This window comes from Pelecanus crispus, chromosome Z (assembly GCF_030463565.1).
Source record: "Pelecanus crispus isolate bPelCri1 chromosome Z, bPelCri1.pri, whole genome shotgun sequence".
In the NCBI taxonomy this organism is placed as follows: Eukaryota; Metazoa; Chordata; class Aves; order Pelecaniformes; family Pelecanidae; genus Pelecanus; species Pelecanus crispus.
Genome location: NC_134676.1, coordinates 38,324,206 through 38,337,344, shown reverse-complemented (window position 1 = coordinate 38,337,344; position 13,139 = coordinate 38,324,206). Strand labels below are relative to the sequence as shown.

At 38.5% G+C, this 13,139-nt stretch overlaps 1 protein-coding gene across 5 annotated transcripts in view; it reads left to right on the top strand.

Moving 5' to 3' along the window:
* TJP2 (tight junction protein 2) overlaps positions 1–13,139 on the top strand; it is a 53,024-nt gene that overhangs the window by 26,544 nt on the left and 13,341 nt on the right. For 4 of the 5 annotated variants that reach the window (XM_075725804.1, XM_075725808.1, XM_075725807.1 and 1 more), the window contains exons 2-9: positions 3,517–3,570; positions 5,770–5,894; positions 8,133–8,235; positions 8,957–9,536; positions 11,071–11,174; positions 11,323–11,476; positions 12,506–12,614; positions 12,736–12,875. In XM_075725804.1, coding sequence (XP_075581919.1) covers positions 3,526–3,570; positions 5,770–5,894; positions 8,133–8,235; positions 8,957–9,536; positions 11,071–11,174; positions 11,323–11,476; positions 12,506–12,614; positions 12,736–12,875 — 1,360 coding nt within the window. In that variant the 5' untranslated portion in view covers positions 3,517–3,525. Of the gene's footprint in view, positions 1–201; positions 225–3,516; positions 3,571–5,769; positions 5,895–8,132; positions 8,236–8,956; positions 9,537–11,070; positions 11,175–11,322; positions 11,477–12,505; positions 12,615–12,735; positions 12,876–13,139 lie in introns of all 5 variants that reach the window. The other variant, XM_075725805.1, reaches the window with a different exon arrangement.

Here is a 13,139-nt window from a genome sequence, read left to right as displayed (position 1 = left end):
CATTTACTGCAGGTAGCCCGCTATCTGTGTGAAACCTGGGTAGACTTGCAAAACAGTTACTATTAGTAACTGGAGGTGGGGTTCGTAACCATTGTGCCTGGCTTTCTCTCTCCAGTGTTTTGGTGTGCAATCTTGCAGTGAAATTGAGATCCTATAAGGGGTGCACAGGCTGCTCAGGAACCCTTTGTGCTTCCTTACAAGTGAAGTATAAAGAAATTGACAAGGTGATGGAGGCTTTTCGTAACCCATCACTTGATGCATTCAGAGGAGAGTCATATTATTAGATGTGGAATACAGGAATTTTGCAGTTGTGGTGGAGACTTCAGTCTTAGTTTTGATCAAGTCCTCAGCTGATGATTTATAACATTTGTAGTCTCTCCCTCCCTCTCAATCTTCTCGTGTCCATTAATCTGTCAGTATGGGTTAGCATCGTGGCAATGGCAAGCAGCAGTACGTTTTATAATGTTAAAGAGATTATTGCTTAGAGATTTGAGGGAGTACAGATGTGGTTTGTGCCTTACGGGCTTCCAAGGTGACCATTCAGTTCTCTGAACTGTGTTACAGAGCCTGCATAGCTTTAGCAGTATGGCAGAACTAGTGCTGTTGTCTTGGTAATTATGTTGTACAAAATCAGCTTTGCAAGTACATAGTGTACTCTCCTTCACTAATACGGCATGCAGCAAATGGGAGACAGTTTCCCAAGGAGCAGTTTCTAAAAATGTATTACTTTAACAAATACTTACGAATTTAAAAGTGAATTATTTAATTAGCTTTTGTTTAATGTTCAGTAACAGTTTCGAGCTAAAAATAAACCCCCAAAATTTACACAGAAAGTACCCGAGACAGTCACTGATACTATGAGGAACTTCCTCTAGGCACAGATGACGTAATACTATAGGCTCAACATCCTGCAAGACCTTAATTGTAGTATCTATAGGCAGTAGTTTCTCTTCCATTCTTACGCTTATTTTTGTGACCAGATACCATGAGACTTGTCAGAGCAAAATAAACTTAACTCTGTTAGTTTAAGATGCCAAAGCATTTCCTACACAATGCATCTCTCCAATTGTGCACAAGGTTTTACTTGTGCCACTCCTCATGGGAGGCCAAGTTTTCTGGAAGGAAATTCCTATAAGCTTACCAATTTCATACCCATAAATCCATCCCCAGTATCTTTATTACTCAGTCCTTTTTCTGCAGTGTTGTACTGAGTAAGCAGTCATTTCTCAGGCCTTCCTTTAGTAGATAGTGTATTGAAAGACCTGGTGTTAGAGTCCCTGGAAGAGTAAGGCAACTATGCTGCTCTTTGTCCCTACAGGTAGTAAGCTCTCATCCAATTGCATCCTGTCTGCCTTGCACAGAGCTGGACTCAGTATTCTAGGCTGAGATGTAGTGTTGGTAAGAACTGCATACAGTGCAAACTGAATTTAAGTGATGCTCTTGTTACATGTGTAAGTTGTTGAGGCCATTATACAGTGAGAAGGATGGAAAAGATTTTCCATCTCCCCTGCTTCTACAAAATGTGAACCCACCTGTTTGTCCTTCAAATTTTACACATCATTTGATACTGTCTTTCATTTCTAAAACTTTCTTCAGTGAAGTCAGCTGGAATTTCAATGACACTGAGGCCCTTCTTTAGCACAGACTGGTTTTCTACAGAGCTTAAGTGTATCATACAGAAAAGCAGGACAGCGATGGTGTAGCCAAGGGTCAGCAGTAGGTGAACTGTTTACACATTTTCATACATGCCAGACAAGCAAGCCTAGTCACTTCTATTTACCACAGCAGCTCAGAAAAAGCACTTAGTTAAGGAGAAATTTTTTACTTATAGAAGGTTCTCTGTGTAAGGACATCTATGTAGTGAGACAGTTCAGTGTCAGCTAGTTGAAGGGTTACACACGTCAGCTGGTTAAATGGGAATATCAAATAAAGTAATTTCACCATGCGCTTCAGCAGAGTAATTCACTGACCCAAGACATAAGTGTTTTAATACTAACAGTTATACATGCCACTCATTCTTGTCTGATCCAGACAAGCAGAAATGTAGAAATACTTACTTGTATTATTTTTAATATAAACCATCCTCTCCTCCACCTATTTTAAATGAATTTTTAATTAGGCCCAAAAAGTTCTGGAAACTGGAGAGCATTGTTCATTTTCTGGGAGAACAGTGGGAAGTTTGACACTGTTCAGTGTTGTAAAATTCCTGGTAAGAATACTGAATGTTTTGCGTATTCCCTCAGGAACTCTGAGCAGGACTTAGGTTTTGGTTTTCAGTACAGTGAATGTGCAGTGGAAAAAGTAAACCAAGTTCCTCTTTGGGGTGCTCAGAATCTACTGGAAGAATACATCATGGGATTCTCTGCATTCAAGAAACAGCATCCATAGCTTGTTACATAGTTGTGTACTGCCAGAAGGCTTTTACTCTGGAAATATGGGGGATGCGTTGAAGTACAGGAATACCCTCTTGTGTCAGTTCTCTGTCTGTTGTTTTGGAGTTTAGTTGTCATAATGTCTTTAATGCCTTTAAAAAGACAGTTAAGTCAACACTGAGCTTCTGTCTGAACTTCAGTTTTCTGAGCAAACTCTTAGCTTCCCAAGAAAGAAGACCGCTTTTTGTAGTAAAAACAAATAAATGTACATCTTGAGTATGTGCATGTGTGTACTCATGCAATGCCTGGATTTTTCTTCTGCAGTGGATACTTTGCATTTTGAAATGTTTGCAGTGTGTCAAATATTGTGGCTTTTTTTTCCTCCTTGTTTTACAGGGCAGGCACTGAAGGGGCTGGCTGTGTACTGTATGATGCATCACAGCTGGATGATTATTCTGTATTATATTTTAAGCTGTGGTGTTGGAAAGATTTCAGGTTATATCATGTAAGATAAACTGGTTCAGGATCAGTTGTAACTGGAAATGTGGAAAAAAATGTTTCTGAGAAGTGTCACAGAAATGGATTTACCAGTGAGATAGATATATATATATATATATCAATACACTGTGTTTTCCTGTAAAATTTAGTTTCTTGAGGGGAACCTAAATACTCAGTTATGTAATTCATAGTGGATGAATGTTTTGTTAAATCCACATGAACAAGAAGCAAAAAGATCTGAAGGCTAGTTCATTTTGAAAACCTGAGTTTCAACTGCTAATCTTGCTGCATACTGGAATGGAGAGGTCTTCCTTAAGTATTTTGTGTGTTATTTGAATCGGGACTATATAGTGCTAGTGTGATCTGAATTAAATGCTTTTGCTGAATGAGACTTGTTCAGAAAATCAGAATGAGCTGTTAAATCAGTGAAATGTGAAGGGTGTCTATCACTCCGGACATATTAATATTTTTTGCCTTCTTAAAGAAAAATCTTAATTAATTGAATTATATACATTTCACACTAACTCTACCAAATTATTGGAATATGCATGTTACTTTTATATCTGTGTTTTAATGGGGTTTTTCACATTTTAATTTAGACAATTGCATACTTTGTGTTTTACTAATTGGTTTCTGTGTGCAACAGGCCCCAGGCATGGAAGAGCTGATATGGGAACAGTACACTGTGACCTTACAAAAGGTGAGTGAGTGCCTGTTATATTTTTAGTTCTCAAATATTCAAGCATTGGTTTAGTCTAAATATGTTTTACAATAGATGATATTAGCATATCTGAGTCTGGGATAGGATTAATTCATTGTCCAAATCAGATATGTTTTTCATTTCAAAGCTTTAATTGCTAGTTATTCATACAATAGCGTGACTCTTTAATGTTAACAGTAAATTAAATGAACAATTTAAGTGCTATATTTGCTACTGTTTGGTCTTTGTAACAACAGTATAATATACCACATGCCAGCCACATAGCTAAATTCATCACTGAATAACCTTAAAAACAAAGCAGATGGTTCTGTGAAGCAGTTGTAGTTAATGTCTAAGCTCTGTAATAATCACTGAACATAGAATCACAGAATGCTTTGGGTTGGAAGGGACCTTTAGAGGGCATATAGCCCAACCCCACTGCACTAAGCAGGGACAGCTTTAACTACATCAGGTTGCTCAGAGCCACATCCAACCTGACCTTCAATGTTTCTAGGGATGGGGCCTCCACTACCTCTACATGATTCCACTGATTTCTTTTTTTTTTTTTTTTTTAATACTTTAATATCTACCAGTGTAGAATCTAGTGGAAAACCCTGTCATCAAAATTTCTAAAATACATGGACTATAGATGTCACTTTTAACAATTCTTCTAAGAAAAAGAGGAAGTATTTCGTTACATAGAGTCCTTTTGAGTTGAAGTAGACCGCGTGTTTCTGAGTTCTCTAATGGCTAGGCTGCCACACCAGGGTACAGGATGTGTGCTTTGGGCGGTGGTGGTCTTCCTAGCTGTTCTGATGATCTGGGTTCAGTGAGCAGCCTATACTGTGCTGCTTACGTTTTTTTACATGTTCTGCAATGAACTCAACTTGATGACCCAAGGTAAAATAGCAGTCTTTCCTAAACAGCCTGTTTTATGTGCTGAATTGTTGAGAAAGGGTTGTTTTTCAGGTTACAGAGGTAGACAGGAGAAACATTGCAGAAGCAGACCTTAGTTCCTGTAACTTCCAACTTTTAAGATCTTGAATATCGTGTAAATGAGCACTACTTCTTTGCCTCAGAAACAGGCTTATACTACTGAATTGACAAAGGGCTATTGGACTTGCTGCATCAGCCACTACCAATGAATTTTACCATTATTTTGAATTCTGTATTGTTTTGGCTTGAAGCATCAAACTGCTTCCTGTAAAACTGAGGTGCAGCAAGTAAAGTGCTGGTTGGGGGCGAGGGGGACCAAACAAAAAACCCCCAAAAACGTTGCTTTTTTCCTCCTCAAAGAAATAACCACTTAATATTGACATTAGTGGAACGTGAGTTGGCATGTGATGAACTACACACACTGAGCGTGAGTTTGGGAAAGAGCATTCTTTGCCACTGTGTTAAAACATTTTGTTTAAATGTAGCATAATTTGTATATTATAGTGATAGGAGGTGTATGTTAAATAGCTGATAAAATTAAACCTGTGTGTTTAACAAAATGTATGGTTTTGTGCACACTTTTTTGCCTGCAGTTCAATTACGCTAACGGTTCTCAGGTCTAGCATTATAGACACACTTCCTTCTCACCCTATTAAGCATTACCCTGATTTTATGAATGCCATCTTAGGGCTTTTATGGATCTGATATTTCTATGATGACAGGTTTGACATAATTTACATATTTAAAATAGTTGATTGTGAGAGAGGATAATTAGAATTCACAAGTTCACTTCTTGCTTTTTATAATCAGCAATGATCTTGTTTAGTTTGATCAGGGAGTAAGTAGTTCTTACAAACTAGTTAGCAGTCATAATGAAGATGACATCCTGGAAAAGCTGTTCCAGTTTCCCAGGCATCACTAACAAAATAGATTTATCTGACAATAAACTTGGTATGAATAACCAGTGGGATGGTGGAGCAAAATGCAGGCTAAGTTAATGAGTCCTTTGCGTAATTACTAGCCATCACAAGGCTGTAGACTGAAGTTTTGGAACACGGGAACATGTTGTCTTGTTACATGGATTTGTAAACCCATTCCTTTTTAAATCTAGAGGTGCTGTGTATTTCTGCATGCAACTATCATAATTTGGGTAATATCTAGGTAGAGTGCCATCAAAGGAACATTCATGTTACTCTTCTTTCTACCTATCAAACTTCCCATGGATGGAATTGAGTTTTTTGTTTATTTGTTTTTGTTGTAAAGGATTCAAAACGAGGATTTGGGATTGCAGTGTCTGGTGGCAGAGATAACCCTCATTTTGAAAATGGTGAAACATCAATAGTCATTTCGGATGTTCTCCCAGGTGGTCCAGCAGATGGATTACTTCAGTAAGCAATTTCTTATTTCTCTGTTTGGCATAATTTGAGGAACATGGCTGTAGAAAACGTAAAATCTTCAGACAGGCTTGGTTGAAATCCTAGTGATTTGATCCACTCAAGATTTGATGCCCTCTTGAAAACCTAGATGTCTGTTTTAAAAAAAAACCACAAACAACAGAACAAACAAACTCCACCCAGAGGTGGTTTTATTTGCTATTTTGTAAGAAGTTAAATTTCAGTGCTATTGAAAAGCTTTTACAGTTAAGTATGTTTCTTTTAAAATTGCATTTCTTTTAAGGAAACAGTAGAAATACTTAGTATCTTAAAACATTCTCCCTGTTCTTCCTCCAGGAAACACATTTAGTCATCATTAGTTTTGAAGAGAATGGCTTAAGTCAGCCCAAAGAAGCGTTTGAAATTTTATATTTGAAAGAAAAAAATATGGAAATAAAGTGTTTCTGTAGTCCTCCTGGTAACATCATCCTTAGTGAGGCAGCATCTATCATGGACAAGTAATTTTAAATCTGTAGGCTGAGATACATAGTTTATAACCCACTGCTGATTAGTTTTTCATCCTTTGACCTGGAATACCTGTTGAGGACTATACAATTTGGAAGAATGCTGAAGTTGTGCGGTAATTCAAAAGAGTAGATTCTGGCTATTTTGCCAAACATTAATTTTTGGTGAGGTAATGAAAAGGCTGACATGGCTGTAGTTATTGAAGGACTGGATAAAAGGATTACTGCGAAGCAGGTAACAAACCATTCTCAACAAAACGATACAAAACCTTCATTTTGTAGCAGTGATCCCTGCACAACACAACTATCATCCATCCTGTTCTGTAATCACCTGTGATTTGGGAATAAAATCATGTCCACAAATTATGTAAGATCCCAGGTAAATTGATGATGTCAAGGTGATACCAAGCAATCTGGACACGTTCAGACAAAACACATTCTGAAGAAAACAGAATGCAAAGCTGTTCCTCCAACAAACCAAGGAATATAGGCCTAACCTTCTGAGTGTGGGGGAATTGCAATCCTGCAATCCTTTTCAGCGTGGAGTGAGCATAAATAGGTGGGAGCTCGTGATATAGTGTTACAACATTAAGTTTGATGCCATCTTTGAACACACGGACTGTGAAGAGAGCTATTTTAACTCTCACATGAAGCCTGGATGAAACTGATACTGGAATATAGCATGATGTTCTGGCATATTCATTCAGTAAAAGGAATTGGAAGGATATGAAAAGAGGCACAAAAATCACTAAGGAGTTAGAGAAAGTGCCTTACAAAGAGAGGCTTAAAGCATGTAATCTCCTTATTTAAAAAGAAGATTGTGATGTGACTTGATTACAGTGAAGAGAAAATAATAGGTACTAAAGATTTCTTTTATCTAGCAGAAAATGGCACAGTAACCAGTAATTGGTTGAGCTAATGCTCTGACTGTAAGGTTAGTAACTGAGTAGTCACCAGAATAAACTAATACGAGGAGTGGTAGATTTTTTTTTTTAATCTCCTACACTTTTTTGCACTGAAATGCCTTTCTGGAAGATGTCTTTTTTAATTAATCATGTGTTATGGGGCTGCCTCCTGGGGGTGACTGAGTTAAGTCTTAATGGTCTATTTGACATGCAGGGGGTCTGAATAGACAAGTTAGTAATCTCTTTTGGCCTGTGTTTTAGGGCATGGAGGAGTTTTTGTGTATTGTAGTTTGGCTGGGTTTTTTCCCCCTTCCTTTCTTCCAAGTAGATGGGACCTGAATAGCAGTCTTTCAGAAAGGTGTACTAGAGTGGTACTTGTCAAGATTTGCCTGAATATTGCTATGGCTGCAGCAATTTGAAGCTCTTGAAATTCTTAGGTTGGTGTGAAAAAAATCTGTGAAAGACTAGGAGTTCTGAAAGAACTAAAAAAAAAAAAAAAGAGAATAAAAGTTTCAATGGTCATCACAAATATTCTTTAAAAAACCAAAATCTTCTTTGATTATGGCAAGGTACTTAAGCTGGACATAGTACCTGTACAAAGATATGTACTGCTACCCTAAGTCTAATTTTTAAACATACTGAAAGCTTCTTTTAGTATTCAGGTATTGTAGTGTTTATATAATACAGTTTTTAAGCCAAACTCCCTGTTAAAGTGAATGAAATCCATAGGTTCCCCCTGAAAAAAAAAGAAATTTTGTTCTAATGTTTTCATGAAGACTTCTCTTAAATCCTTTTTTTCTTTTTTTCCCCTCCCCCTCTTCCAGAGAAAATGACCGTGTGGTCATAGTTAATGGGACCCCAATGGAAAATGTTCCACATTCTTTTGCAGTCCAACAGCTTAGGAAAAGTGGAAAAGTGGCCACCATTGTAAGTAAATTACAAATGTATTCACTCTACAGTGGTAATGTACCTATGTAACCAGTCAAGATTTTGGTTTTCATCTATGAAGTGCAGTATAAATGCATAAAGCAAAGCAAGCCTTTGCCCAATAGAATATAAAGTAAATAAAACAAAGCAAAGACAGTTTCTACAGGGGAAACAAATGGTACTTGAAGAACGGTGTCACAAAGTTATCCTGTTGAAAAAATGGGAATAAAATGTATGTCCTCAATCTTTAATTTTACTGAATAATGAGTGGCAGTTGGAAAAGTTGAAAGTTATGTGAGGCAGATGATGTCCTGGATACACACCTTATCCAAGAATTTGCTGTCCAGATTGGCTTTCATTAGTTGAGAGAGGCATCTACAACTGTCTTTTGCGGGCTTGTCACATTTTTTAGAAGTCATCCAGAAAAAGGAAAAAAAAGTATTAATTATTCACACTCTTGCAGCGGAAATACAATGTGGTTGCTGATCTGATTTTTTTTTCTTTTTTTTTTTTATTCTCCTACTGTTTGTGCTACCCATTAGTAAGTATTTGTTCTGCACATCTAAATAACCGAATTTACTGGTTGTTCTATAATGAGAACATTGTTCTCCCCCTGCCCCCCCCCAATCTCTATTTGAAGTGTGAAGAATATTCATCTGTTGAATTTCACATTCTGACCATTGGAGGGTTTTGTTTGTTTGTTCTATATTGCACTGAACAGGTAGTGAAAAGACCAAGGAAAGTGCAGGCTGCTGCACTGAAGAGAAGCCCCTCCCTTGACTATGAGGACAGAGCTTTAGATGTAATGGATGACCACGCAGAATTTGATGGCAAAAGTGCTCGAAGTGGCTATAGTGACAGAAGCTGGCATAGTGGTAATGGAGGGCGCAGCCAAAGCTGGGGAAACAGCCTGGATCAGAGCTATAGAGATGAACAAGACAGAGGGCGTAACCGAAACAGAGACCATGATAGGGAATGCAGCTACAGCCGTGATCGAAGTCGTGGTAGGAGCGTTGACAGGAGCTTGGAACGAGACTATAGAAGAGATCGGAGCAGGGGAAGGAGCATTGACAGGGATGGTGGCTATGAACGGGAGTACAGAGGAGACTACAGCCCACCCAGTTACAGTCATGGATCTCAGCCTGAGCCTAATTACAGGAGGGAAGGGAGGAGTCGAAGTCAGGACAGACTTCATTCCCGAAGTCCTTCACCTGAAATACACCATCAACATGAGTACCTAGGACCGCAGGATCAGAATGGACCAATCAGTGTTCTCTTAACAAAAGGCAGACATAATGAAGGTAGGTATAGTAGGGAAGGAGAGGAATTGACTTTTAATACAGCATGTTATTTTGGTGGGGGAGGGAGAGGAGCTGAGTATTCTCTGCTTTTACAGGTTAAATGTTGAGTTTTCTAACTGATTGTTGAAGTTGTTTTTTCATTATTCCTGGCTCATTTGGGGTTTTTTTTCCCCTAGCACCTTGAACTTTCGTCTTTGAACAAAGAACTTTTCACCCACATCGTTTCAGTCTTTTCAAGCCACTGTGTCCATTGGTTTTCCATTTTTCTCTGTCCTATTCTTCTGGTTCTGGTGGGAAACATGGATCTGATCATGATTCAGCTTACACTTGGCACATCTAAAAAAGGGTTAGCTACAAAGAGTGAAGAGTAGACTCTGCCTTTAATAGTGCACTTCTTCCCTTCAGTATAATTAAATTAGTTTCAAGGATTGTTTGGTTCTGAATACTTCAGAATGTAGTTAAAGAATACTGGAACAGCAACAGCTGAAACAGCCTTTCCTTGCTGAGTATTGGAGTGTGTAAATGAAAGCCAAAAGCTGGATCTTTCCTGTGGTGTGAAATAAAGACTTTTGTGCTAGCATATCTGAGATTAGGTTGTGCATTCTTTTCTGTTTGGGGTTTTTGGGGGGTGTGTGGTGGTTGGTTTGTGGGGGTTTTGTGGGTTGTTTTTTTCTTATCTGCCCTGTTGTGATTTGTAAGAATTTTCTGCTCATGTAGGCTTTGTATGCAGGAGCTAACCTCTTTTTTCATTGGCTCTGGCAAGGATCCCCTTCCCTCCTTTCTCTTCTTCCCCGGCATGTAATGTTTCCACTTGTCAAGACAATGAAGATAGGTATACAAATAAAGAGAAATTTAAGGTGTCTTTATTAAGTTTTATATGTAGCTAGTAATTACATAATAATTTCTGCCATTCATATGGATACTCTGCAGAGTTGCTCAAATGTGGTGATTTCTTAAAGCAGATAACTACTTCTTTACTTTTCCATTGTTCTAGGATGTATGTGTTTTAAGAGTGTTGCCTTTCTTTTTAAGTAGCAAATATACTGATCCAAGTAAATTGGATCAAAGGGAAAAAAGGGGAGGAGAAAAGGAAAAAAAAATCCTTTGCCTGAAACAGCTGAGACACTGGGGTACAGATAGGACAGGGTCAGCATGCAGCAACTGGTAAAAAAACCAGCTCTTCCATTAATGCTTTTTGACCCTTTTCCCTCTCTACGCCATGCAAAATACAATACAGAGAGAGAATCTAGTCCAGCATGTTAGTAAGTGCCTCCAGAACGAAGGCATTGTTTTGCTGTTGAAAGTGCAGACTAATCATCCATCTGTGATTATTTTTGGACTGCTGTCTGTTCTTAATGTGGTGACAGCACAGAAATAGGAGAGTTAGCCTAGGGTTAAGTGGGTTTAGTAGGTCTGCATTTTTTTTTCTTTTCTCATGGTGTAATGGGGTGTGCCACATGTACAGTGTGTAGCTTTAAAAAAATGCATCCTCGCTCATCTTCTAAACTGCAGTGGATTATTTCCCTGATTCCAGAATATGGTCTCCGGCTTGGAAGTCAGATCTTCATAAAAGAAATGACCCGTACTGGCCTAGCAACCAAAGATGGAAACCTTCATGAAGGGGATATCATTCTCAAGGTCTGTTCTGGTTATACTGCTAGTAGTTTAGCAGGCATTTATTACAGTGGTTGCTCTGGAGTAAGTTATGTAGTAGTCAAGTTTAGCTTGAGCACAATATGGATTTGTTTGTTTACTTGTAGTGTTGTTGTTGCCTTTTTATGTCCAGATCAATGGTACAGTGACAGAGAACATGTCTTTAGCTGATGCCCGAAAATTGATTGAGAAGTCACGGGGGAAGCTCCAGCTGGTTGTCCTCAGGGACAGAAAGCAGACACTGCTCAACATTCCTTCATTGAACGACAGTGACTCAGAAATGGATGGTGAGGTTTAATGTGGATAAACAGTTCTGGACTCTGTGCAGGGACAGAATGGAGCTTACAGTGTTTTGCTGTGGTAGAGTGGTACTAGGTTCTTTTAAAAAACAAAAATAACCAAACACAAACAAACCTAAGTAAGATCTATTAAGCATGAAGCCCACTTCCTTTCAGTGAAAGAAGAATTTTGTAGTAATCACATAATTACATTTTGGGCAGGGGCAGAGATTGAAGAAGCAATGTTGGTCTGGCAAAATCAATTTTACTTCTCAGAACAAGCAAGTCAGTTGCTTTAATAAAAGACTTCAGTTTTAAAAACAAGTGAATTGGACTGGTCTCTCCTTCTGAGGGCATTAACATTCACAACAGCATTCAACAGGAGGGAAAAAAAGTTAGGACAAGAGGAAATTAAGTCCCCCTGGACAGCTGGTTTCTATTTCCAGTATCTATGCTGTACAAATGATCTCTCACAGTGTATGAGTTATATCTTTCAACATAATCTTGCTTTGGGAAGGGCTCAGGATGTTTCGGGGAGCAGGATGTTACATTCTTTAGTGCAAGTGCTTCTCTGATGTCAGAATACTGGGTGCAACTTTTTGTAGGTTTTACTGTGAAGACTGAGATACAGTTCAAGTCTGAGGGCTTACTCTGTTTCTTTTGTCACTGAAAAGCAGTGATGTGAGGACTGTTAATGTGAAGGTGGTCTTCTGGTTGGGAACCTTCATGAGACCTCAAATAAAAGGCTGCTAACACTAGTTAATGAGTCTATGGAATGCTCGAAGTAGTTGTGTGATGTGAGTGTTTCCTAAAGGTTGTGTGAAACCTTCCTGAAATGTCTTCAGGGAGGCAGGGGTGAGGAAGCACTAAAAAGCATACCGGACTTTTTGAACCCTAGTCGAATCCAACTTGGAACAGGAGTAGGCTTAAAGGTTTAGCATATCTTCTTTGTGAAAGCTTTGTAAATAAATGTGGTGATCAGATGTGCAGAAAATTCAGACAAATCCTGCATTTCTTGATTTGCTGCTCTCTTTACAGACATTTCTGAAATAGAGTCAAATAGATCATTCTCCCCTCAAGATGACAGATTACATCATTCTGATCTAGATTTGCATTCATCTAATGAAAAGCTGAAAGAGAAACCAAAGTAAGAAATGTTTTTTTTTTCTAGTCCATTTTTCTAATGCTTGTCAAATAAATTCTTAAAATACGTGGCATTCCTATCTAATTTCTCTACACTTTCTTTTTTTTCTTTTTCTTTCTTTTAGTGCAAAAGATGATCCATCCAGTAGGATGTCCAGGATGGGAGCAATGCCTACACCATTCAAATCAACTGGTGACATTGCTACTCCTGCTGTTACAGTTGTAGACACAAACAAAGAACTGAAGTACCAAGATGACCCAGCAGGTCAGAGTTTGAAGTTTTTGGTTGCTTTTTCTTCCCTGGCTACAGAATGTCTACTCCCCCAATCATGTTGACATATCTGGTATACTTTTCATGTCAACCCCATCCTGACACACAGAGGAGAGGTCTGTCTTTGCTTTGTGGTGCAGAGAGAGAAGAAACACCTGAGATTATTTGAAGGCAGTTGCTTACTACATTACCACCTCAAAAAGCAAGTACTCTCCTAGAGCATCTACTGTAGCCTATTGCCCTAGCAGCCAAAAGAAG